Source organism: Esox lucius, chromosome 19 (genome assembly GCF_011004845.1).
Source record: "Esox lucius isolate fEsoLuc1 chromosome 19, fEsoLuc1.pri, whole genome shotgun sequence".
NCBI lineage: Eukaryota > Metazoa > Chordata > Actinopteri > Esociformes > Esocidae > Esox > Esox lucius.
In genome coordinates this window covers 4,135,455-4,162,225 of record NC_047587.1, presented here as the reverse complement: position 1 = coordinate 4,162,225, position 26,771 = coordinate 4,135,455, and the positions used below count along the sequence as shown (strand labels likewise).

Here is a 26,771-nt window from a genome sequence, read left to right as displayed (position 1 = left end):
TGTAATGTGTGACACTAAGACTGTGTGTGGTTATAGCGAGGGTTAATCAGGTCTAGACTTTATTTACCTAATCCACTGTCATTACAATTATTATTAATAAGTAAAGGGGGGTTGGGAAATAAAAGTATTATGGCTGTTTCATTATAATGGTATTGACTCATTTTATGGTCTCCTTGAGATATTTCAAATGGCAGTGGTCACATGCTGTCTAGAGTACATGAAGTGTTCCAGAGCTGATCCTTTATGTCAGGATTTAGTGATTAATTATGTATTTCCTATTCATGCTGAAGCTTGTAGATGGAGTTCAGCCTTCAGAACTGCCTTAATTCTACATGGCATTGATTCAACAAGGTGCTGAAAGCATTCTTTAGAAATGTTGGCCCATATTGATAGGATAGCATCTTGCAGTTGATGGAGATTTGTGGGATGCACATCCAGGGCACGAAGCTCCCGTTCCACCACATCCCAAAGATGCTTTATTGGATTGAGATCTGGTGACTGTGGGGGCCATTTCAGTACAGTGAACTCATTGTTCAGTGAACTTCATGTTCAAGAAACCAATTTGAAATGATTCGAGCTTTGTGACATGGTGCATTATCCTGCTGGCAGTAGCCATCAGAGGATGGGTAGATGGTGGTCATAAAGGGATGGACATGGTCAGAAACAATGCTCAGTTAGGCCGTGGCATTTAAACGATGCCCAATTGGCACTAATGAGCCTAAAGTGCGCCAAGAAAACATCCCCCACATCATTACACCACCACCACCATCCTGCACAGTGGTAACAAGGCATGATGGATCCATGTTCTCATTCTGTTCATGCCAAATTCTGACTCTACCATCTGAATGTCTCAACAGAAATCGAGACTCATCAGACCAGGCTACATTCTTCCAGTCTTCAACTGTCCAATTTTGGTGAGCTTGTGCAAATTGTAGCCTCTTTTTCCAATTTGTAGTGGAGATGAGTGGTACCCGGTGGGGTCTTCTGCTGTTGTAGCCCATCCGCCTCAAGGTTGTGCATGTTGTGGCTTCACAAATGCTTTGCTGCATACCTCGGTTGTAACGAGTGGTTATTTCAGTCAAAGTTGCTCTTCTATCAGCTTGAATCAGTTGGCCCATTCTCCTCTGACCTCTAGCATCAACAAGGCATTTTTGCCCACAGGACTGCCGCATACTGGATGTTTTTCCCTTTTCACACCATTCTTTGTAAACCCTAGAAATGGTTGTGCTTGAAAATCCCAGTAACTGAGCAGATTGTGAAATACTCAGACTGGCCCATCAACCATGCCACGCTCAAAATTGCTTAAATCACCTTTCTTTCCCATTCTCACATTCAGTTTGAAGTTCAAGAGATTGTCTTGACCAGGACCACACCCCTAAATGCATTGAAGCAACTGCCATGTGATTGGTTGATTAGATAATTGCATTAATGAGAAATTGAACAGGTGTTCCTAATAATCCTTTAGGTGAGTGTATATAAAATCTATATTTATATAAAATCGATCATTAGGAACTTTGAAGTGCCTGGTAGAGATTATATATATAATATATAGAAAAATAAAGATAAACATATATAAATGTTAAGAAACATCTATTATATTTTATTCATAAAAAAGTATGAATGCCAAACATTTTAAACATTTTACCAAAACATATTTACTTTAAGATTTCTTTTCTTTGAACAACTTTACTTCAGTCGAAGGTAGAATGTCTCTCATATTTTGATCGCCACATCAAACGTCATTAAAAAACGTTTTTCTCATAGTTTTTTGCTCTGCCAAGGTGGCCAATAGTTCTGGATGGAATAACGATCTTGGTGGTGATGTATTACGCTAATTCAAAAGATTCCCACACATTTAGGAAAACAATTGGAGAAAAATGTATGATTTTTTTTGTGGTCTGTTTAGTTATTTTAATCTTTTGAATTAGTAGTTCACCACGGAGGATTGGTGGAAACATATCGCAGGGTTTCCTCTATTAGTTTAAATGGGGAATTGAATTCCCGGGAAAATAGTTGCAACTAGAACTAGAGGCAGGTCTTCAAAATCTATACTCTGCCGCCGCCTGCTGGATGATGATACTTTTTTCAAATAATACACAGCTGATGTTGAAATACTTTATTTATTTATTAAACAGCTGGTCTTCATCTGAAAATGTTTAAAATGCCAAGTATTTTTTCCAATCAAGTCTGTATTTATCCAGTTGCAAAAGACAAGCCAAACCGTTTTGAAAGACAAGCCATCCCATCGTAGCGCTGAAGCGATCACATCAAAGCACGCAACAGGTATAGTTGCTTTCACATTCCTGAGGTTAACAACACACCGAGAGTTTCTCGGGAAAGTAGGATACGGAAGTAAGGTGTAAGGTACATCGATACATTTATACCTGTGAATGTTGTTGAACTAAAAAAAGAATTATACTTCACATTACGGTAAGGACAGTCGTTTGGAAACGTACAGAGGAACCTTTTCAACACCTGTTTTGGTGTCATGTCGCGGCACCGGAGACAGGTAGGCGAAAAACATTAATACTACACTAATTATTATAATCGCATCCTGTTTGTTGGTCAGCCATATGCCTACCCTAACATAACAATCGTTATACCTTTGTGGCTTTTTGAAATATTGGCCAGTTGATTGAGTGTCCATTTAATCATAGAGAAGAAACAGGAAATTTCATTCTACTGTATCATAAATGCAGTAGAATGATTTCCACTCATTGCTAACAACTTATGGCAAAATATGGCAAATAACACATTTCAATACCTTGACTTTGAGGTGTACAATACAAACCCGCAAAATGATCTGGTATTCTGACCAGTAGGGATCATTTTAAACAGGCAGATAAATTCTGTATTTTGACTGATCACATCAAATGTAAAAAAAAAAATCAGAATTGGCATGACTGTGTAAACCCTTTGATGATTGTTGTGGATTCCATTCCACAAAAATTTGGTCAAAAGTCCACACATTTTGGCATTAGTATAAACCCAGTGTATGTGTGTATATGGGGCTGAGTGCACACAGATGTTCTGCCAGAAATAGGCCAAAAAGTCTGAATAGGTCAGCATGTGTTAACTGGGCCTCAACTGAGGCTGGGGGAAATGGCAACACATTGTCACCTCGCTCTGTGTGTCTGCTTTGTCATGGTGTCGCAGGCCAGCATCGAACTCCTGGAGTTGATGGGAGTGGTGCAGGAGAACGGGTGCCGTTCTGAAAGTCCCGAGTCGCCATCGCTACCACCGCTGGTAAGACACGACACGCAGGCCGCCTCACGCAGGCCGCCTCACGCAGGCCGCCTCACGCAGGCCGCCTCACGCAGGCCGCCTCACGCAGGCCGCCTCACGCAGGCCGCCTCACGCAGGCCGCCTCACGCAGGCCGCCTCACGCAGGCCGCCTCACGCAGGCCGGTCAATTCTGATCTTTTGACCGGTTGAACCTTTTCACGTCAGATCTTCTTGAGACCTCATGAGATATTTCAAAAGGCACATCAGAATTGGGCTGCTTGTGTTAATGCCACCTGTTTCACTCAGTAGTTTCAGGGGTTATGTCCAACGCTGAGTGATGTGAACTCTGGCTGTGAAGTTAACATAGACATCAGGCCACTAATTCAGTTAGTGGTACAGTTAAAGTTTGTTCTTCATGCTTACTATTGGACCCATAAAAAATCCTCAATTGTGAGTGATGCGCGTTTGTGTGTGTGTGTGTGTGTGTGTGTCTGTGTGTGTGTGTGTGTGTCTTCCTCCACAGCGTCCATCACTATCCTATGACTATGTCCTGGTGGGTAAGGTAAAGGATGACAAAAAGAAAATGAAGTTGCAAGAGGCCTTCATCCACAAACTCAAAGAGAAGAACCTGAATATCAAAGTGAGTTCTGTTACTTGCTGGTGAACCGTTCCTGTACTACCTTGGATTAATGTTGTTTAAAGTGTGTTACACCAATCTTCTTTGAGGGCTAAAACATAGAGCGTTGAGAATTACATGCGCAGTATCGATTTCAGCCACAGCAGCAGGGCAGATTTTCAGCTGACTGAGATGATCCACTCTCATGCAGTCCCACACAGTGTGTCTGCACCAGTTGCTTCACTCTTATGCCGTCCCACACAGTGTGTCTGTACCAGTTGCTTCACTCTCATGTCGTCCCACACAGTGTGTCTGTACCAGTTGCTTCACTCTCATGTCGTCCCACACAGTGTGTCTGTACCAGTTGCTTCACTCTCATGTCGTCCCACACAGTGTGTCTGCACCAGTTGCTTCACTCTTATGCCGTCCCTCACAGTGTGTCTGTACCAGTTGCTTCACTCTCATGTCGTCCCACACAGTGTGTCTGTACCAGTTGCTTCACTCTCATGTCGTCCCACACAGTGTGTCTGTACCAGTTGTTTTACTCTCATGCCGTCCCACACCGTGTGTCTGTACCAGTTGCTTCACTCTCATGTCGTCCCACACAGTGTGTCTGTACCAGTTGCTTCACTCTCATGCCGTCCCACACAGTGTGTCTGTACCAGTTGCTTCACTCTCATGCAGTCCCACACAGTGTGTCTGTACCAGTTGCTTCACTCTCATGCAGTCCCACACAATGTGTCTGTACCAGTTGCTTCACTCTCATGTACACCCGCACAGTGTGTCTGTACCAGTTGCTTCACTCTCATGCCGTCCCACACAGTGTGTCTGTACCAGTTGTTTTACTCTCATGCAGTCCCACACAGTGTGTCTGTACCAGTTGCTTCACTCTCATGCCGTCCCACACAGTGTGTCTGTACCAGTTGCTTCACTCTCATGCAGTCCCACACAGTGTGTCTGTACCAGTTGTTTTACTCTCATGCCGTCCCACACAGTGTGTCTGTACCAGTTGCTTCACTCTCATGCAGTCCCACACAGTGTGTCTGTACCAGTTGCTTCACTCTCATGCAGTCCCACACAGTGTGTCTGTACCAGTTGTTTTACTCTCATGCAGTCCCACACAGTGTGTCTGTACCAGTTGCTTCACTCTCATGCCATCCCACACAGTGTGTCTGTACCAGTTGCTTCACTCTCATGCAGTCCCACACCGTGTGTCTGTACCAGTTGCTTCACTCTCATGTCGTCCCACACAGTGTGTCTGTACCAGTTGTTTTACTCTCATGCAGTCCCACACAGTGTGTCTGTACCAGTTGCTTCACTCTCATGTCGTCCCACACAGTGTGTCTGTACCAGTTGCTTCACTCTCATGTCGTCCCACACAGTGTGTCTGTACCAGTTGCTTCACTCTCATGTCGTCCCACACAGTGTGTCTGTACCAGTTGCTTCACTCTCATGCAGTCCCACACAGTGTGTCTGTACCAGTTGCTTCACTCTCATGCAGTCCCACACAGTGTGTCTGTACCAGTTGCTTCACTCTCATGCCGTCCCACACAGTGTGTCTGTACCAGTTGCTTCACTCTCATGCCGTCCCACACAGTGTGTCTGTACCAGTTGCTTCACTCTCATGCAGTCCCACACAGTGTGTCTGTACCAGTTGCTTCACTCTCATGCCGTCCCACACCGTGTGTCTGTACCAGTTGCTTCACTCTCATGCCGTCCCACACAGTGTGTCTGTACCAGTTGCTTCACTCTCATGCCGTCCCACACAGTGTGTCTCTGCCGTGTTCCCTGGATTCGTGCTGTTACAGTGTAGTAACCATGGGAAAAAGTAAAACAACTGTGGCCTGGTGGCCTGTGACGTTTCATCGCTCTCGGTTGTCATGTAAACTGATCAGCTATGCTGTCACCTGTCAGCATCAGATTTTATGACATTATCACGACATTTACAACAGTATCCCTCTAGGGTTTATCTTGTAGTTTAAACTGAATTAACTTTTCCAAGAAGACGTTATTCAGTCATTACATTTGATTCACTAGTTTAGTGTGCGCTCCAGTGATATTGTGCTTCTGTGTTAGAGAATCGAAGACGATTCCCTTGTCTTCTACGGGATCCAAGCCCCAAAGGAAGTCTTTGAGAAGTACAGGTACCTACTGAGGGTGTCTGATGCCTGCAACTGGAGTGAACAGCAGGAAACTGTCCCTCTTTCCACCAGGTTAGACACAAATACACACACACACACACACACACACAGGCTGGTGACTCAGTTATTAAAGTAATTAAAAAGTCTGTTGTGTCATAATGTCTTGTTTCATTTAGGATCCGTATAGTTCACTACATCCTGAACCATGTTGTCCTCGATACAAAAGGTGAATATTTTCCTGACCTCACCCACCCCTCCCCTCTCTCTCCCCCTCTCTCCTCCTCTCCCCCTCTCTCTCCTCCTCTCTCCCTCTCTCTCCTCCTCTCTCCCTCTCTCTCCTCCTCTCTCCCTCTCTCTCCCTCTCTCTCCCTCTCTCTCCCTCTCTCTCCCTCTCTCTCCTCCTCTCTCCCTCTCTCTCCCTCTCCCCCTCTCTCTCCCTCTCTCTCTCCTCCTCTCTCCCTTATCCTCTCTTTTAATCTCTCTCAATCTGTCATTGTTTCTCTTTTTTTTCACTCTGCCCCCATCTCTCTCTCACACACACACACGCACACACACACACATACACACACACACACGTTGTACTGGAAGTCTTCTAAAGTTCTCCCATTTCTAATCTCTCCATCCAAACAGAGAATCTGTGGGCGCTTCTGAACAAGGGAGTGTTTGAAGCTAAATTCTGCCTGCATGAGGTAAAGTCTGTAGTCTGGCTGTAGATTACATGCAAATTGATATAAAGTTAAATCTGTCCTTAGCGCTAGATCTTCCTATCAGTCGTCACTGCTACGCTGGGACCATTTATAAATCACTATTTGGGACACAGCGACGGTGGTTGGCACATATTCCCTGGTGGTTTGGTGGTTAGGGCACAAATACCCACAAACAAGGAAACTGGATCATGTAATGTAGATAAGGCAAGTGCCCGGGTGCCTGCAAAGACACGGCATATTACTGTGAGCACGAGACAAGGCTAGATAACACTGCTGGTGTTGGCTTTTGAGGCGGTCAGTCATTTTATAACAGACTGAGAGTGATAAGAGCTGCTTTACAATTTGCCAAAGTTGCACTCCAGTCTCACTTTCCCCTCATGCAGCTCCTGATACAGCTCTTTGGAAGTCCCAGTATCTTTGGCTCACATTCCACTCCTCGCCACTCCTTGTAATTTCCCTTACCTTGTCTGACACGAGGACAGGTAGGCGAAAGACTGACAATAACACCAGGTGGGCGTGTCCTCACTTGTCAGACCCGCTCCATCTAGGCTCTGCTCCTCGGAGGCTTGACATTGTGTTTGAAAACACTCTTTTGATCAGAACCGTGTGATAGTCACTGTGTTCACACTCGCTTGTCAACAGTGAAGGTATCAAGGAAATCACAGGAACGGATTTAATCACTGCAAGTAGCCACAATAAGTCTAAGGAATAAGTATTTGCAGCCTAGTGTAAAAGAAAATTATTGTTCTTGAGTCCGAAGTTCTGTCGAGGTCGTTTACATTTTTACATGTCTGGTGATGTGGTTTTCAGCCTGTGGTCTTTCATTTTCTTCCCTCTACTCCATATCATGCCCTCAACAGGCTACCAATGCAGTCAGAGCAGTAAATATTATGTGATGTTATCCCTGTGCTATACACTCCCATATATAACAGCCTTCAGTCAATCAGCTTCAGGGTTTCTGACCACCAGACATGTAATACAGTGTGAATTATGTCTGGCTGTGGGATAATCAGATCAACAGGGAAATAGCTGCCTCGTAAAGGTCAAAGTCGTGGAATGGCTGCCGTTGTCCTCAGCATACTGACTGGTCAGAGCTGAAGCCAGCGCTAGGTTCTTACCTGACTCTCAAAGTTCTGCTCTGATCACATGGTCTTTCCAGCTGAAATAGAGGGCCACTTAGCAAACCAGTCGTTGGGTTAGGAAACATAATAAGAGGACGCTTTTTTAAAATGAGGTTACTTTTAGAGAAGGTGAGCACTTTTTTTTGAACAGCGTGTTGTTGGAGGAGGCTGCCAGTTTCACTGAGATGGTCATGTGAGCGCCTGTGAGTGGCGGCGTTAGAAGCCGTTGATGTTGTGTCAGGTATGGAGCTGGGCATGTGCTACTTTATGAAATATGTTGAGTCACTGCACTGTGGTTCTCTATGTGTGTGTGTCTGTGTGTGGGTAGGTGGTTTTGTGTCTGTTTGTGTGCGTATTATAGTGTTATTGTGTGTGAGTGTGTGTGCATCATAGTCTTTTTGTGTAAGGTGGCATGAGTGTGCTTTTTTGTGTGTCTGTGTGTACTCCCATTAGTGTTGTATGTGTATGTGTGTGTGTGTGTGTGTGTGTGTGTACGTGCGTGTGTGTGTGTGTGTGTGTGTGTGTGTGTGTGTGTGTGTGTGTATGCGTGCACATGCCTCACTCGACTCACTGCTCCATGCTGTTTCCAGAGGGAGAGCCAGAAGGACCTGACTGAGAAATGGGCCAGATGGACAGCCATTCACAAGGGACAACCCATAGATAATATCAGGTCAGTCAGATTCACCAGGGACATCCCATAAATTACATCAGGTCTGTCAGATTCACCAGGGACATCCCATAGATAACATCAGATCAGTCAGATTCACCAGGGACATCCCATAGATAACATCAGATCTGTCAGATTCACCAGGGACAACCAATAGATGACATCAGGTCTGTCAGATTCACCAGGGATGACATCAGGTCAGTCAGATTCACCAGGGACATCCCATAAATGACATCAGGTCTGTCAGATTCACCAGGGACATCCCATAAATGACATCAGGTCTGTCAGATTCACCAGGGACAACCAATAGATGACATCAGGTCAGTCAGATTCACCAGGGACATCCCATAAATGACATCAGGTCTGTCAGATTCACCAGGGACAAACCATAAATGACATCAGGTCAGTCAGATTCACCAGGGACAACCAATAGATGACATCAGATCAGTCAGATTCACTGGGGACATCCCATAAATGACATCAGGTCTGTCAGATTCACCAGGGACAAACCATAGATGACATCAGGTCAGTCAGATTCACCAGGGACATCCCATAGATGACATCAGGTCAGTCAGATTCACCAGGGACAAACCATAAATGACATCAGGTCTGTCAGATTCACCGGGGACATCCCATAGATGACATCAGGTCTGTCAGATTCACCGGAGACATCCCATAGATGACATCAGGTCTGTCAGATTCACCAGGGACATCCCATAGATGACATCAGGTCAGTCAGGCCCAGAACACCATTGGACCGTCCTACAGGGTCAAGGAGTTAACTGGCTAACTCGCCAAAAAATTACATAAAATGTGCATGAATGAAATAAAAACTTGATTTCATTCTCCCTGTCAGAAACTACTTTGGAGAGAAGGTGGCGCTCTACTTCCTGTGGTTGGGCTGGTACACGTTGCTGTTGGTTCCTGCCGCGATAGTGGGCATCATCGTCTTCCTCTACGGCCTGGCCTTCTTCAACACCTCACCCCTCATGTGAGTGACCACACCCACGTCGTTAAAGGGGTCACCACACCTGCTCACAGGCTTTAACTCAAATAGACACCCACTGAATCTATAACTAGTTAATGCGCTTAATTCAGCCGTGCTCTTATGCTGGATTATGACCTCTGATGTATACTTTGTTTACTCAGCGGTGTGTAAATGAATGTTTTATCTTGTAGAAAGGAGGTGTGCGAGTCTGAAACTGTCATGTGCCCGCTGTGTGACAAGAGATGCAAAGTGTGGCAACTCAGCGATACCTGCCTCTATGCAAAGGTGCGCACGCACGCACGCACGCACACCCGCACGCACGCACGCACGCACATACTCACATACTCAGTATTAGATATTTGTGTTTTTGCCGGACCACGTAAGCGGAGCCAGCTAAGAAGGGCGAATGTCTTTTGCTTGCTTGCTGGCTGGCTGGCAACTGTACACCTCTGTGGTGTAGTGGTTAATGACACAGCCTTTCATGTGGGCGACGCGGGTTCGAATCTAGAGGTGATGACATTTTCTATTGTAGGCCGGCTGAACTAGGCTTGCCTGGTTTCTTGTTTTGGTATATATTTTTGTCTTAAAAAAAATCTCTAGTAGGGTTGACTACTGTAGTGGCCTCTTAACTGGACTCCTCAAAAAGACTGTAAAACAGCTGCAGCTCATTCAGAATGCTGCTGCTAGAATGTTAACCAGGACCAAGAGAACAGAGCACATCACTCCGGTTCTTAAATCTTTGCATTGCCTTCCAGTCTGTTACAGAATAGATTTTAAAGTGGTGCTTTTAGTTTATAAATCTCTGAATGGTTTAGGACCCGAATACATTGCTGATATGTTTGAAGAATATAAACTGAGCAGGTTTCATAGATCCATGAATACAGGTCAGCTAGTAGAGCCCAGAGTCCAAACTAAACATGGAGAAGCTGCGTTTAGCAGTTACGCTGCACAAAACTGGAATAAACTACCAGAAGATCTTAGATGTGCCCGGAACGTATACCTTTTTTAATCCAGGTTAAAAACACTTCTCTTTTCATGTGCCTATGACTGAGCGCTTAAACTCACGTAAACTTAACCACACTGTTTAGCCTTATAGCTTCCTATGTTTTTTTTTTTTAATTTTCTTATTATGATGTTGTTTTGATGTTTTCATTTGAGTATTTGTTTTTATGTTGCTGTATTTTTTTATTTGTAAAGCACACTGAATTGCTTGGATGTATGAAATCGTGCTATATAAATAAACTTGCTTGCTTTACAAAAACAAAAAAGCATAAATACACAAAGAATCAACAAGAAACAATTTATGGTTGATCTGAAACTAAACTGTTGCTCAGTGGCTGAGGAAAACCATTATGTGGTAGACCAGCAGGAATGGCTGTCCTTAAAAAGGTTGACATTTAAAATTTGCTTCTGGATGTTGGTAGAAAATAGGTCACAGTATTTCTGTATTTCTGCTCAACACAATATCACACGTTTATTCATTTATATTTACATTAAATATTTACACCATCTAAGAGGTCATAATTGATCTAATTTAAAAAAAGTTGATGGCATGGTCGATGGCATGTCGGCCAGGCCAATAGAGTCTCCCACAGGGCAGTGCTTAAATGAGTGAAATCAGCAGGCAATGTGATTGGTCACTCCTTGCCATTAGGTGGCCTAAATACACCCTGTCCTTTCTGTCTTCACAACTCAATGAGAGTGACCAGGAACTGACCGCTCAGGACTTCAGTGATCTCTATGAGAAACGGCAAGAGGTTACTGTAGTGTTTGATGATGTTGTCATCCACATTCACAAAAATACCCCTTTTACATTTCTTGTAAATTTTCCAAATGGCGTCCTCTTGCAGTCCGTACTGTTTAGAAATCACTTGCTTCAGGCCTTTCATGGTCGGGCTGTCAAGCACCAAAGACTCAAATACCTCTTCAGACTCTCTTCTGACATACAGTAGGACCCTCTGTTGCTCCTCTCTCCTGGCCTGCTTTCTTGGTGCCGGTCTCCCGCCGCCCTGGCCAGCCCCGTCAGGGAACGGCCTTTTCAGGGATGTCTTTTCCACCTCCTCGGATGTTGTGGGAGGTGACATGGCATTGGAGAGGTGCGTCTTTGGGATGAAGAGGACGGGGTAGCTGACATGGTCGTCCAGGGTCTTCAAGAAGGTGCTGCCGCTCCCTACGGAACCAGACGACCTGCCAGTGTTGTTGAGGACGACAGTCTTACCCCTGCTCCTCTGGCTCCTCCTCCTGTCCTCATCCTTCATCTTCCTCTCGGCTCCCTTATCGCTGAATATTTTGGCCTGGCAGGCGGCTCTGTGGATGAGGCGGTTGGTGCCGGCGCTGAAATCGTAGGTGTCGATCTGGAGGATCAGCGGAAGTCCTTTCACGCCCTTCTGGGAGGAGAAGTCGGTGCTCAGGCAGTTGATTCTGACGAAGACCTTGCCCTCCTCACTGGGGTTCCAAACAAAGGACAGTGCGTTGAAGGCCACCTCCTCCACCTGGATGCCACAGAACACCCCTTCGTGGTCGGCGACGTCGATGACCCTCTGCTTCGCGGTCGGTTGCCGCGCGTGCCACTGACTCCAGTAGCTCAGCTGGGTCTCCGTGCTCTTGTCGTTCTCAAACACCACCATGACCACCGTCTTGACTTTGTCACACGACAGACTGGCCGTGCTCCCCACAAGGGAGATGGGGTAGAACTGACCCCTGTTCAGGTAAACCGGAGGTAGCTCGGCTGGCTTGTCCTGGTTAGGCTGAGGAGCCCCCAGAACGAACTGGAAATCGCTTCTGGGGACAGAGGAAAAAATGTCAATGGTCAGCATTATGCTTTAGAAATAATAATACTGACTTCTACGGTTTTGGCCATTTGAATTTTAATGGCAGAGCCATGTGATTCATCCATTGCTCAACAGCAATGATCATCTGTTTACTGTTTATTTAGACTAGCTTATATAACTACTTTGAAGTGGTTATACAACTGTAATAATTGATCCTGATTCCCATGTCACATAGCTACCTGAATGTCTCTGGAGGGGAGTCATTGTAGGAGTCAATGTAAACTGGGCAGGGCTGATCTGGGAACGGATCGCTGTAGGGTAGAACCTGCTTCAAGGGAAAACATAAAAAAAAACAGGAGGACATTTAATGAGACAAATAGATCCATGTAGGTTCATAGAGACATATAGAGACAAGGTACCAATATTGCTGGAGAAAAGAGGTTGCCGGGATTTACGTGCACCAAGGACACCACCAGTGTTGGCAAACAAACCTCACTGCTGGTGTCATGGGAGACTGTCTCTGCCTGCCACTTCTGGGAGAGCAGGGAGTCGAAGACGTTGTTGATGACCAACTTGTCGTAGGTGTCCGCTCTGGAGCTGAGGGGCAGAGGGTTCTGGTGGACATTGGGAGGGCGGAAGGCCGACCGCGCGCTGTTCAGGTTCAGCGCCTCCTGTGGATAGCCAGAGAAAATGCTCTCTGACTTTACAAGGTTCTGGATTTCCTCCATGTAAACCAGATCGGGGGAGGAGCCGGTCTTCTCCGATGGCTCTGACAACATGCTGTCAGCTGGGCTGCATGCCGCCACCCCCTGCTGGTAGGGAGTCTTGCAGCGGTCGTAGAACATGTAGTTAGGGCTGTAGTTGTCCCCAAGACTGGGTTGGGGTTTGGTGAGGAAATGATCAGTGTAGGCCCAGGAGTCCATGATGTTGTTGCAGTGCTGGTAGTTGAAGTAATCGTTCTGAGAGACTTGTCCCAGAGTCTCAGCGTCTTTGGTCATGACTACTTTCCAGGACAGCAGAGCCGAGCTTCTGCTGAGCAAAGCATGGGAGTGTGTCTTTCTGTGCAGGCTCCCCAAATTTATATCATGCCGACACATACCTTCCCTCACTCACACCCAATTGGCCAAGGGTAAACGGAGACAGGTGTCTGATTGGACATGTGTAGAGCAGTTAACTGTTTCAGTGCTGGTGAGAAACCAGGTGGGAGTGCTGGGTAATTAGCAGGACAATCCTGGGCAGTGTTGCATGCATCTCATTAAGAGCCAAATAAAAGACTGGGATGGGTTTCTCCAAGTTTTGAAATGCTTCATATTTAAAGTGGGAAGCCAAAGAGTTTTGCCAGGCTTTAAAATGGTAATGTCTTCAGTGTCATTAATTAAAATGTTAGGGTTTACAGAGAACTGTCATTCATCTTCTGGTTTTGGTGGCTTACTTGGCTGAGATCTATGTCAGTAGTTGTTATTGGAAAACCAATTTGATGGGAGCAGTTGAGACTTGGAACTGAGGAAAGGATTTTAAAGGATTCGTTTCTTTGCTTTCTGATATAAGAATTCCCCCTGAGTCACATATAACATTGTCCTTCTAAATGAACTGTCTAAGTTAATTAAGTATTATACTTTTAACTATTTGGTACGTTACATTTTCATTTATTTATTAGATTATTTTCATAATATTTTGCAAAAAGACACTGCCTGTTTAATATATTAAGAGTTCGTAAACAGTGTTTATTGTATTTTTCTAAGCATATTTCCTTGGAGTTAGGCAGGGAATATTTTTGTTTGCTTTCAAGAAATTATTTTAAAATATTGCCTTGTCACAAACCAAAAATATTTGCCAAGAGAGTGAATTACAAACCAGATGCATTAAAAGGCCACTTGGCTGTGGACATTTCCATTTATGTCAATTTTCTACAGGCCAAAGGGTGGTTGGGACAGATGGTTGTATTCAACACTCTGGGTTTAGGCCAGAGCCATTTGTCTCTATCATCTTGAAGTAGAAAGGCTGTCCCAGAACCAGACCAGTATCACTCACAAGCAGTTAATATGATAGCATGTAAATGGGAGGACCTGATCCCAGATCAGCACATTGAGTTAATCCTGTAAGTATTGGGATGTCAGCATGTTTGACCTCATTGGGCTTCCATCCTGAATAGTTTGTGCTGCGCTTTATCTATTGCCAGGGGTAACATTACTTATGTTTTACACTGTCAAATCAAATAACTGCATTAACCTTATCCAGAGCAACTTACATAAGACATTTTGGAGAGGAACACATATTCAAAACGAGCTCTGTGTTTTAGAGGACTTTGACCAGGATCAGTTCTCTTCTAGACATATTTATTACCCCTAACCCATAGCCTTAACACTAATTATAACCCTAACCCATAACATTAACACTAATTATACCCCTAACCCATAACATTAACAGTAATTATACCCCTAACCCATAACCTTAACACTAATTATACCCCTAACCCATAACCTTAACACTAATTATACCCCTAACCTATACCCAAAACCTAATTATACCCCTAACCCATACAATCATGTCATCTTAAGCCTAAACCTTACTTACTCAAGGGCCCTTTACCAAAATATTATTAGATTGAACATGGTACTACATCTAAAATAATATAAATCAGAATGTGTATTTACCAGGAGTGTCAGTGTGAGGAGATAGTCTGTTTTTTTGGGGTTATATGTGCACATATGTAGTAGTTCATATGTAATAAACAGTTATTATACAGGATGGCGAAAGGGGGCGACTCGGTGGAAAAGAGGAGACTGGATGAGAGCGGGGGAGGAGGGATACTGGTAAGGGTCAGGGAAACTGATGAGGTGTTAGGAGGGTGTGTGAGTTGGGGGGTGGGGTGTAGCCAGGGCCTCCTAAAAGTGGTCTAGGAACCACTTAATTACACCGGCCACAGAAGACATTTGACCTGTCTCAGACTTCTGCCGTGTCTGCCTCCAAGGAATGTTTGATCCAGTTAAACTCCCAACTCTCTCAAAATGCGTCCAATATTTGGTGAAAATAACTACCTCTCTCTCTGCAGGTCAGCCTCCTGTTTGACAACGAGGGGACGGTAATGTTTGCAATGTTCATGGCAGTGTGGGGTGAGTCTGTACGCATAGCACCAACCTATAGACAGGGTGTGCGTGTGCTGTGTTTATAAAGTCTATACATAATAATAATCAATCAATCAATCAAATGTATTTATAAAGCCCTTTTTAAATCAGCAGTTGTCACAAAATGCTACAAAGACACCAGGGCTTAAACCCCAAGGAACAAACAACAGTAGTGTTAAATTTCAGTGGTTAGGAAAACTCCCTAAGAAGGCCAAGATTTAGGAAGAAACCTAGAGAGGACCCAGGCTAAGAGGGGTGACCAGTCCTCTTCTGGCTGTGCCGGGTGAGATATTAATAGTACAAATTGTAATAATGAATAAATGCATGTGGGCCAGAGTCTATTTAAACCCAGTCCTGGTCAGAAGCATGACCAGATGGACACGGACAGGGACAACATGGGGGGTAGGGGGGTCAGCCGAGTGGCAGCTGAAATCGTCAGGTATCGTCTTGATCTGCAACACAACCAGGAGGACTTTGGACAGGGACAAAAATGAGTCTTTCAAGCCTGGTACTCCGCAAGAGTGGGACAAGACCTCATGTCCTCCTAAATTTAAAATGGCAGGAGACAGGGAAAATGTAGAAAATGCATTCTTTAGATCTACAAGGATTTATAGTGGAGAAGGACACCTGACCCTACTCCCCCAGCACAATAATATAGCAGCGTAAGACCTTGCATCTTAATGTCTTTTCTTTCTTCTGACAGCAATCATTTGCTACAGATTATTTATGGTTTTAATGCAAATATAGAACCTGCTGTTCATGTTTTTCCAGCCACCGTGTTCCTGGAGTTCTGGATGCGACATCGGGCTTCCTACACGTGTGAATGGAAAGTGTTTGACTGGTGTGAGGAAGAGGTATGATCCCCAAAAACCCCAGGCTGTCAGGGGTTAATGTTCAACTGGTACGGTCCTGCTGAACACAGGCTCTCAGGGGTTCATGTTCAACTGGTACGGTCCTGCTGAACACAGGCTCTCAGGGGTTAATGTTCAACTGGTACGGCCCTGCTGAACACAGGCTCTCAGGGGTTGATGTTCAACTGGTACAGTCCTTCTGAACACAGGCTCTCGGGGGTTAATGTTCAACTGGTACGGTCCTGCTGAACACAGGCTCTCAGAGGTTAATGTTCAACTGGTACGGTCCTGCTGAACACAGGCTCTCAGGGGTTAATGTTCAACTGGTACAGTCCTTCTGAACACAGGCTCTCAGGGGTAAACTAACATAAAATTATGAAACTTCAACTGCTACAATTTAATTTTCATTATTGTTTGGAGTACATTGTCATAACATTGTATGGAGTAAATTGTCATAAGTTTGAGGGGAGCTCTATAAATAAATAAAAATACTTAAGAGTTTGAAGGTTTTCATCAGATAGTGATGAAGTGTGCCTTAATCTGAAGGAGGAGCTGATCTTGGATATTGTGAGCGATCCAGATTGTCGGCCCAAGGAACACAAGCACTCCTACCTTCGCAGCACAGCAGTTCTGATCATGGTCACGCTCATGGTGAGTATATAAAGAGAAACAGTTCTTGGAGAATCCTTCACATCGAAACTCTGGAGGAACCCCTATGAATTATTCAAGGCAAAATGTCAGTGTTCTGTAAAGAACTCCTTTTAACTCTTAAGTAACGTGTGACAAAGCTTACCAAAAATCAACCCTAAAGGTAATTCAAAAGAATATTTGCAGAACCATTAAAACAGGTTTCTTTGAAGAATCAATTGGGGCTCCCCCACAGTTTCAGTTTGAAGAACCTCTGAAGGATCATCCAAGAGCATGTTCTTGTTATAATGTAGTCTAAAGAGACGGATCTGGCTTGAACTCAAATCCAAATCAGAATCTCAGGACCTCTCCTTAGTCATGTATTGGGTCAGATCTGAGGACTGAGGGGAATGTCTTTACAGTTGCTGCTGATCATCGGATTGGCCCAGGGCCTGGTGTTGTTCCGGGTGTTCACCACAGTGAAGCTGGCTGAAGGAAAATGGGATTTCCTTAGCGACAACGCCAACACAGTTGCTATGATGCTAGGAGCTGTGATACACTTCTTGACAATCACTGTTATGACAAAGGTTTGTGTGTGTTCAGTTGTGTGTGTGTGTGTAGACGTTGTGCACCATCTGCCGTCATCACACAACCTCCCTGTCACTCTAGCCCAATTGGAAACATTTGGTTTATTTTTCCTTTTTGTTGTTTGTTTTTTGTTTATTTATATTTTCCAACTTTTTAATTCATTCCCCCCGTTTTAATACTTTTTTGAAAACAGAGTGTGTAAACGTGTGAAATGCACTTTAAATATTTGTTTATGTTATCCTTCTATTATATCCTGTCATTCTCTGACCTCTTTTATTCATCTATTTTGGCAGGTCAACAAGATTGTGTCGCAGAAACTCTGTGCATTTGGTTGGTGATTTTCAATTTGATTAATACTTTTAATAACGCTTTAAATGGTTACTTTGAAGATTGCCATATCTTGGTCTAGGTATGAATTACAAGGACGTTGTTTTGACATCTTTTGTTTCCACATCAGAGGAGACTCAGTCATTCGCTGCTCATGAAAGAAGCTTCACCATCAAGATGTTCACCTTCCAGTTCTTCACCCTATTTTCCTCTCTGTTCTACGTTGCCTTCTTTCTGGGCAGGTGAGATCTCCAGTGTCTTCATTTGGGATTGGTAAAGTGAGATCTCCAGTGTCTTCATTTGGGATTGGTAAAGTGAGATCTCCAGTGTCTTCATTTGGGATTGGTAAAGTGAGATCTCCAGTGTCTTCATTTGGGATTGGTAAAGTGAGATCTCCAGTGTCTTCATTTGGGATTGGTAAAGTGAGATCTCCAGTGTCTTCATTTGGGATTGGTAAAGTGAGATCTCCAGTGTCTTCATTTGGGATTGGTAAAGTGAGATCTCCAGTGTTTTTATTTGGGATTAGTAGGGTGAGATCTATTTTGTCTTTATTTGAGATTAGTAGAGTGAGAGCTCCAGTGTCTTAATTTGAGATTAGTAGAGATCTCCAGTGTCTTAATTTGGGATTGGTTGAAACTGTGGAGGAACCCCTATACATTCATCAGGAACAATATCAATGGGTATTTTAAATAATAATGGAAATTGTTCCTCAAAGAACCATTCGAAGAAGCTATTCCCTAAAATCTACCAAGTCACCAAAATGTTTGGAGTTTATTCAGATGATAGGGTTCCCTCACATTGTCAATGTAAAGAACCCCTAATAGAACTTACAGTGACCTTTTATTTGTATGTGTGTATAATAACTTCTCAGTGAAGTTTGTGAATAATATATTTGTCGGTCTTCCCAGGATAAATGGACACCCTGGTGGCTATGTGCGTTTATCTGGGAAGTGGAGACTGGAGGAGGTGAGGAATTCTGATTCTTGGACAGAAACATGTATCATAATTATCCTTCACAATTTGGAAACAGATCACTTCATGATGTATGGCCAAATCCTATGATCGTTGTAATCGGTTTTAGGGGAAACTCATTGAGACCAGGGTCTTGTGTAAGGGGGTACCCTGTGAAACAAGACTTGTTAAGGAAAACAAACAATCATTTTAAAGTGAACAACTTCAATGTCAAAATTTCAACACAATCAGTCAGAAGTCATGACAGACAGTGACAAAGACTAGAACCATACCATTTGGCTAGACAGCTTGAATGCAACTCGGACTAGGCTTCATCTTTTAGCTATTGAAAAATAGTTATTTTCACCAACCCTAGCTTCAATGTGTAATAAATAATAAATTAACTCTTAACTCGAGTGTGTAATATATTGCAAATATTCAGTGTTTAGTAGCTCTTAACTCCAGTGTGTAATATACAAAAAAGTCAAAAAGGAAAGTTTTGAGTGAGGAACAGAAGCGTTCAATTTACAATGTTCTCTTAATTTTAACCCTTCTGTTCCTCACTCAAAACCTTCCTTTTCGACTGTTTTGGAAAGGAAAGAAAAAGGTGCAGTGGTCTCTTAATTTTTTCCTGGAGATGTATTGTAAATGTGCAGTGTTTACTAAGTTAACTCCAGTGTGTTGTCCTGTCCCTGTACAGTGTCACCCCAGTGGCTGCCTCACAGACCTTTTCATCCAGATGGCCATCATCATGGTGCTCAAACAGACCTTCAGCAACGTTGTAGAGTTCGGAGGCCCGTAAGTCTACAATCGTAGAATTATTAATAGAACCAGCTTACAACCTCAAATCATGGCAGTTTCTTCGATTATTTGTATTTATACAGTCTACACAAATGCATTTCTACAGTGGGTGTAGATGTGGGGAAATTGACCGCTATGTTGTAACCATGTTAATTATTTTCACCCATGGTAAAGAAGAGCTGAAAAGATGCTACCGCATCTGTGAGAACCGAGCTACATATTTGTGATATATTTGACGTTTAATTGATGGATTGCGCGTGCGTGTGCAGCTGGTTTAACAGGTGGCTTAGGAAGCATCGGACAGAGACGCTTGAGAGGACGTGTAGCCAAAGATGTCACCAAAACACCAATCCGGGAGCGAGGATGTGTGATGACTGCAAGCTAGACGATTGGCTAAGGAACTATCGCCTCAACGACGTGGACTCCTTCAGCCTCTTCAATGAGTTCCTGGAGATGGGTATGTTGTCCAGTGTTGGGACTGGAATGACAAACTAGCCAGGAACAAATGTCAGGCAGTGATTAGTAGCTCTTAAATCCAGTGTGTGTATTGTATTTGACCCATCCTGTTTTTTGGCCTATGGTTATAAAAGTGGCATTGTTTAGCCAAAACAGGTCCCTGAGAAAATTGCGTACTACAGTATTTCATGTGCCAATAAGTGCTCCAAGTCATCAAATCCACTCACTTTCATGCATGGAATTTCATGGCTGAGATATTATTGTACTTAACGAAATGTTACACATCCAGCTCAAAATGAGAGGTTTAAAAAAAATTATTTAGTCTGCCACAAGGCCAGCTCTATTGAAGTGCATTGGACTTGATTTTATTAACCGAACAGTATGTGTTATTGTTCGAATAGTATTCGGAATGAATCGGCTCTGTGGCCATTCATGTGAGAAAAGAGCTGGCGTGCGTATGGAGGAAGCAGTACACACGCAAACCTCGGCTACAGAACTAGAAGACAATATTTTTCAACACATAACAGAGTTTATTGGATGGTCGAGTCTAGAGAACCTAGTTAGCTAAGCTAGCCGGCTACATGCAATTTTCTTAACTCACCATTTTCTGCACTCTCATCTGCCTTCAGAATCCACAGCCAAACTTCACATTGCGTTTGGCCGTCAAATAATTTTTATTGTAAACAACAAATGTGTGAGGGAGAGCATGTCATGAAAACGACTTACACACATTGTATATATTTTTTAAATGTCATGGTATATCATCATATGTAAAACATTTAGACTGGAGTTTTAACAGTAGTTAGAAAAAAAAAGCGTTCGGGTCTATTTTTTTCAAATATGAATTCACAAGTACTCCAACACTAACTTCAATCAAATGTATTCCACAAAGCCTTTTTTACATCACCGGCTGTCACAAAGTGCTTTTACAGATACCCAGGCTAAAACCCCAAAGAGCAAGCAACAACAGTTCATGCAAAGTGGCTAGGAAGACCTCCCTTGTAGGGACCAACTTAATTTGGGTTTATCGACTATTCTACCACCCATCCCCAGCTAGCTCGTGATGGATGTGTAGAGAAAGCGTCAGGTGATTCCCTCCTGTCTTCCACAGTTATCCAGTTCAGCTTCACCACCATCTTTGTGGCCGCCTTCCCCTTGGCCCCTCTGCTGGCCCTCATCAACAATGTCTTCGAGATACGCCTCGACGCCATCAAGATGGTCAGCCTGGAGCGCAGGCTGGTGCCCAAGAAAACCAATCATATCGGTAAGAGCTCACAGTAATGCTTTAAACCAAATGAGGGGATTGAAAACTTATCGGTCAATGAATGGCTGGACAGCATAACATTACGGCCACCAGATTGTCGGACAGTCGTGTAAACCATCATACACAGCGCTGGGTAACGTAACCAATGGCCGCTAATACGACTCCAATCTCCTCTGATGTACTGTATCTGTGGCGCTGGCTTGCTGTTGCCTGGTAACAGATCTGTTGTTGTTCCAACTTGGTTGAAGATGGACTTAGCAGTTGGAAAGACAGTACAAACAGATCTGGAAAAAGGAAGGTGGGCATAGTGGTGAGACAAGGCTACATCACATAGAAATGGAATGTTTGCGAAACACCAATATTTAAGTTATAACATGCATAATATGTCACGCCAATGTAATAAACACGACATATACCGACGGGTGTTGTTGTTTCTCTCGCCGTAGGCGTGTGGACGGAAGTGTTACAAGCTATCGGCGTGTTGGCAGTCATAGCCAACGGTCTTGTCATCGGGATAACTTCGGATTTCATCCCGCGCCTGGTCTACCGCTACGTCTATGGACCATGCGCCAATGGCACCGTCACCGACGTGGAGTAAGTCTGTCAATGGCACCGTCACAAATGGCACCGTCACAAATGGCACCGTCACAAATGGCACCGTCACAAATGGCACCGTCACAAATGGCACCGTCACAAATGGCACCGTCACAAATGGCACCGTCACAAATGGCACCGTCACAAATGGCACCGTCACAAATGGCACCGTCACAATCAGGTGTGCTATATTAGAGTTGGAAAGAAAACCTACCGGACAGTAGACCTCCAGGAGTAGGGTGGGGCAGCTTTACATTAGGGGATGAGGGGCTGCTGATATTGACGTTGTCATCTTTCCGTATGTTATCCTGAAGCTGCATGGCCGGGTACATTAACAGCACTCTGTCGGTGGCTAACATGACCGACGAAAACATCATCAAGGACTTCTCCCGTGACCAGATGGTGACGCACAGCGGACAGATTGTCTTCAGCTGCAGGTTACAACCCGCTCACAGTCTCGTCCTCCTGTATCGGAAAGAAACGTATTGGCATTGTCAAGGGGTAACGTGTGTGTGTGTGTGTGTGTGTGGGGGGGGGGGGGGTCAGTTGGCCGGAATGGGAAAAACAGGGGTGCAAACGTGTCACCTTTTGGCGAAATTTGCAGTTTTTTTTCAAAATAAGTCACAAACTCCAAATAATGTTTGGATGCTTCAGGCGGCTAGCTTCACTATCAAGCAGCGCTGAACCACACACACATTAAGCAACCTGTTCTAGAAGTAATTATGCGAGTGGTAAGGTTACCTTGTCAACGTAGGTTTGTTGTAGCTTCCTAAGGTAGCTAGCTAAGTTGGCTATGGCGCTTCTCCATTGACCAGCACGATACAGGACGGCAAGCAAGTATCTGACCTGTGCAGTGATCCCTGCACGGCAAGGTAATGGAGACGTGCCAAATGCAGACATCCCAACTCTCCCTGAGGTTCCGTGAGTCTCCCGCAATATAAATTTGTCTCCCTGATGGCCGCAAATCTTATACAATCTCCCGGAATTCACATTAGTTCCAAATTAGTTCCACATAGTGCATTCTTGGCGAAGTACGTTGTGTTTAATATCGGAGGGTTGTATCCCTTTTCCACCCCGGATGAGTTTGCACCCCTGGAAGAAACAAGTCCGTGTCAGATGGACATGCAAACAATAGATAATGGTTCCCATGGAAACCTCATGCCCCTCCTCAATTCACAGACACAATTAATGTGTAGCCCAGGGCTTCAACTCAATAAAAAGTTTTAATTTATCAACACCATATTGTTTTGTTTTGACGGGGGTTTTAGGCCTCGTTCCCATCAGTGAGATTTTTTTCAGTGAATGAGTGTTTTCTCTCTCTCTCTCTCTCTCAGTTATAAAGACTACAGAAATAATACGGACCACAGTTTAACTTCACAGTTTTGGCTCATACTGGCTGTGCGCTTTGCTTTCGTCATCCTGTTTGAGGTATTCCAGCCCTTACTTGTACTTCGTAGAGCTGCCATTTTGTTACGTTATTGCAGAAACCTTGTATTGTTTTCTTCAGTTGAGACAGCCTGTCGCTAACACATGCTCAGAGTTAGTTGCCATGGACAACTGTAAACCTTACAGTGTAGCCTACATGTACATATGAACATTGATATATCTCTGTGCGTTCTTCTCTCCCTCTTTCACAGCACGTCGTGGTCATATTTAAGTTTATAACAGCGTGGTTTGTTCCCAGTGTTCCGTTGGACGTAAAGAATAAGCGGCTCATAGATAAACTCGACAGGCTCAAGGAAGAGCTCAGGTATGAAGCTGCTGTTAGTCGTTCTCAGACCGGTCCTTTGGGAACCCCTGCCATTCCATAGATCTGAGCACACCTGATTTGACTTGTAAACTGCCAAGGCCCTGACCAGTTGAATCTAGTTCAGGGCTGCAGCATATAAGGATAGGGTTTGAGAACCGCTGTTCAGGTTTTCTATAATATACCAATTGCCATGTACAAATGAAACTCCTATAAGTATATACATTTTAGTTTACAGGTTTCTACATGGTTTTTACTTTTTTAGATGAAGGATCTACTGTGTATCTATTGGTACCTTGTACCTACAGTCCATTGAATATTATAATACATAAGGCATTCTTTAGTAATTGTACACACTGTATGATTCATTTTGAACTGAATATTAACAGGAGGTTTGGTCAAGTTCTGTGTTTTGTTAATGTTAAATCAGGGTTTCCCCTCTTCTGATGTCCAGAATAAATGTATGTGCTTGTTTCCTCCAGGTCTTCAAATGTATGACAACTGATGACAATGTTTGGAGCACTCTAACTATGATGTCTGAAGAAGAAAATGGTTAGGTCAGATGGATTTTTTTTGGGAAATGCTCTCATGGCCATGTATTCTTTGTTTTTATTGGTTGTTTTGTGTCACGTGACTGAATGCAGGCTTTACATTATTTCTGGTTTGTTTCAAATATGCTATATTATGAAACCTCAGATAACATGTGTAAACATGTATTTAGTAGTGTGTGCTGGATTTCTAGTACAAACACTAGAGGAACGAAACAAGTGTATGAAAAAAAGAGACAGATAATCTGGAAGACCCTCACGGAATGTCAGAACTGATGTCAAAACTGAGCTAAAGGACCAGTAGGTGCCCGGGAGTCTTGACAGAAGTATAGTTTTTTTTTGTAAAAAAAAATGTTTTACACTGATTGAAATTATATTTTGTTAACTTGTTTACCACTAAGTACAGGCATATTGGACCTGTGACAGATTAGCGGCCTACACTGCCGTGCAAATGTACATCAATCCGCGTCTTGCTACCGAAACTTCTGTGTTCTTCTACTCAATGGGCCATTCTGGCTACTTTACATAATACATTTTGAATGTTATTTGAATGTCAGTGATGTTTTTTCGCCAATATATTTAGATATTTGTTTTCTGATATTGATTATGATATCATATTTTGTTTTGGTAGCCTGTGTTGTGGACAGAAAATTTCTATTTTTTTAATTCTAAGCACCGAGAGAAGACGTAACATTTATTTGATTTACTACCAATGAGCGTGGTGTAACCGAAACACATTAACGACTGTAAACTGAATCAAATGACTTTTTTATCTGTCAATTGCACTTTCGGTCAAGTATATAATTTCATTCGTTTTCTCAATAAAAAGAACATGACCAGGCTCACGGCTCTGTGGGAGTATTATTACTGTAAACATGTTTGACAACTTCAGAAAGGTTCCTTGAACAGGTGAGGCGTCACATGATTACCCGTACATGATTCAAGTCATTCCAGCAACTGGACGGAAAGTCTTGGGAGTTATTTCTTTTCCCCCCCATAATAATTAGATCAGGACTTTAATGATTTGATTTAGACACAGCGCTTGCTTTTCCATTAGAAGCACGGAATAAGGAAATAGCACGATGAATTCGAAAGGGGTTTTCATTTTCGCATGTACTTTATGCTTCAGGATTTCGGTGTGCGCTGGAGGTAAAATTCCATTTTGTAACTCTTTATCGCTAACGTTGTGATGTATGCTAAATTGTAAACTACCCGATTCAATAAATTCGGTTAAACGTTTTTGGCCCTCAGGCTGGGAAAACCGTGTATGAATATCAATATATCAAAGCTCAAGTCAAAGCATTTAGCCGAATCGATTTTAGCCTAAAATAATATGTACTCGTTCAATAACAAACGAGAGGGTATGCTACTATTTGCATTATAATGTGAGTAAAACGTTATTATTCAGGATCCCCCATACTCTCAGTTATGTGTACTTTAATCGTGCAACTGTCATGAGTCCTGTCGTCCGACTTGTCACTGGCTTTATTAGATGAAATATGGAATCTTCATCATGTTAATAATAAATGACATACAATAAAATACAATATCCTGTAGGCTATATCTGTCCTGTGTGTGCAGCTGGGAAGTATGGCAAGGAGTTTTACCTTAATTCCCTATACGCCAGGTTCACTACATTTCACGGGGGAAAGGGCTGGTTCCCGCCTCTGTGCAGATACTACATTTGCCAGTGTCAAGGAGTGGACTGTTAGCTACAGGTGCAGGTGCCCAGACCAGAGCTAATGGACTGTACCCTATCAAAGAAACTAATTTGGTTGCTATCGTCCGGCCGTGGTGATATGAGTCGCTGAACGGTTTCTGTTAATCTATTCTCTCCGTTTATGGCAATGCACACGCAAACGCTCAAACAGTTAGCATTTCCTCTGCTTTTAACTGCGGGTTTTAAATTGTTCTCGAAAATCCGAATGTAATGGAATAACAATAAATGCAAAGAATAGAAACGTGAATATGGTCTAGTTTCCCCAGTCGTGTTTGTGCCTGTGGATAACTTGATCCTACTATATCTCAGATCTGACAAACGTGCCACTTTGCTACATTAGCCAAGTACCCATTAGTACCTTTGAGTGCAGTCTACAGTACGTGTAATGGGGAGAGAACAAGTTGGCCATCACGCTCTATTAAGTTACCATGTTCCAGTCAATGTTTATCCAGTGCTTTCCTGCGTTCTGCTGAGTGGCACGCAACCACTCAGTCTGTAGACTCCAGGAAGTCCCTTCTGTGCGCTAAAAGGCAACCTATTCGCCACGTAGTGCACGACGGACCAAGCCCGTACCCATATTTTTGACGCAGCCTCGTCTCGACTGAAGGCAAAGCTCAGACCTTGAGTCTTGTTTGCAAGCTTTGATGTCATTTTCAGTTTGCTTATTTAGAAGCTCCAGAGTACAGCACATTGCCCTTGCGAAACAGAACTCGCTGACATCCAAGTTCACTACAAACTATGCCTGTAGTTACATTTGCAGTGTTTGGAGCCCCTGAAACTGCATGTATTAGTACGCCCCCCTATGTGACCCTCAATGCATTTTTTTCCAGATCAGAGTTGTGTGGACAAGCATAGGTTTGAAGAGCAGGTGTTTCATAAGGGAGAGGAGGGTCCTTATCGTTTGAACTGCCCCCTGGACACCGCCCAGTTACAGAG

The 26,771-nt window shown here is 43.6% G+C and overlaps 3 protein-coding genes across 6 annotated transcripts; 1 reads left to right on the top strand and 2 right to left on the bottom strand.

Moving 5' to 3' along the window:
- Positions 1 to 2,316: 2,316 nt before the first annotated feature.
- LOC105018196 (anoctamin-9) lies at positions 2,317 to 26,732 on the top strand. 4 transcript variants are annotated; one of them, XM_029115227.2, is made up of 25 exons: positions 2,317 to 2,509; positions 3,157 to 3,246; positions 3,749 to 3,865; positions 5,918 to 6,054; positions 6,159 to 6,208; positions 6,613 to 6,671; positions 8,401 to 8,480; positions 9,334 to 9,468; positions 9,657 to 9,750; positions 15,289 to 15,349; positions 16,133 to 16,215; positions 16,759 to 16,863; positions 17,262 to 17,426; positions 17,721 to 17,757; positions 17,885 to 17,996; positions 18,663 to 18,720; positions 19,406 to 19,503; positions 19,776 to 19,963; positions 21,074 to 21,226; positions 21,673 to 21,820; positions 22,135 to 22,257; positions 23,155 to 23,248; positions 23,458 to 23,570; positions 24,050 to 25,024; positions 26,666 to 26,732. In XM_029115227.2, exons 1-24 carry the CDS (start codon positions 2,489 to 2,491, stop codon positions 24,063 to 24,065), a joined length of 2,337 nt encoding a protein of 778 aa, XP_028971060.2. In that variant the 5' UTR covers positions 2,317 to 2,488; the 3' UTR covers positions 24,066 to 25,024; positions 26,666 to 26,732. The 4 variants fall into 4 exon arrangements, with proteins under 4 accessions (XP_028971060.2, XP_028971062.1, XP_028971061.1 ...); XM_029115229.2 differs by lacking the exons at positions 22,135 to 22,257; positions 23,155 to 23,248; positions 23,458 to 23,570; positions 24,050 to 25,024; positions 26,666 to 26,732 and adding an exon at positions 21,475 to 21,524 and having other exon boundaries at positions 21,673 to 21,804; XM_029115228.2 differs by lacking the exons at positions 22,135 to 22,257; positions 23,155 to 23,248; positions 23,458 to 23,570; positions 24,050 to 25,024; positions 26,666 to 26,732 and adding an exon at positions 21,475 to 21,536 and having other exon boundaries at positions 21,673 to 21,804.
- LOC117593417 (grainyhead-like protein 3 homolog) lies at positions 11,081 to 12,336 on the bottom strand. The gene has a single exon (XM_034288410.1). The coding sequence runs from the start codon at positions 12,279 to 12,281 to the stop codon at positions 11,151 to 11,153; it is 1,131 nt and encodes a 376-aa protein (XP_034144301.1). The 5' UTR covers positions 12,282 to 12,336; the 3' UTR covers positions 11,081 to 11,150.
- On the bottom strand, positions 12,330 to 13,465 carry LOC109614701. Its single transcript, XM_034288411.1, has 2 exons — positions 12,728 to 13,465; positions 12,330 to 12,561 (listed from the first exon to the last, which is right to left on the bottom strand). Exons 1-2 carry the CDS (start codon positions 13,331 to 13,333, stop codon positions 12,472 to 12,474), a joined length of 696 nt encoding a protein of 231 aa, XP_034144302.1. The 5' UTR covers positions 13,334 to 13,465; the 3' UTR covers positions 12,330 to 12,471.
- Positions 26,733 to 26,771: the final 39 nt, after the last annotated feature.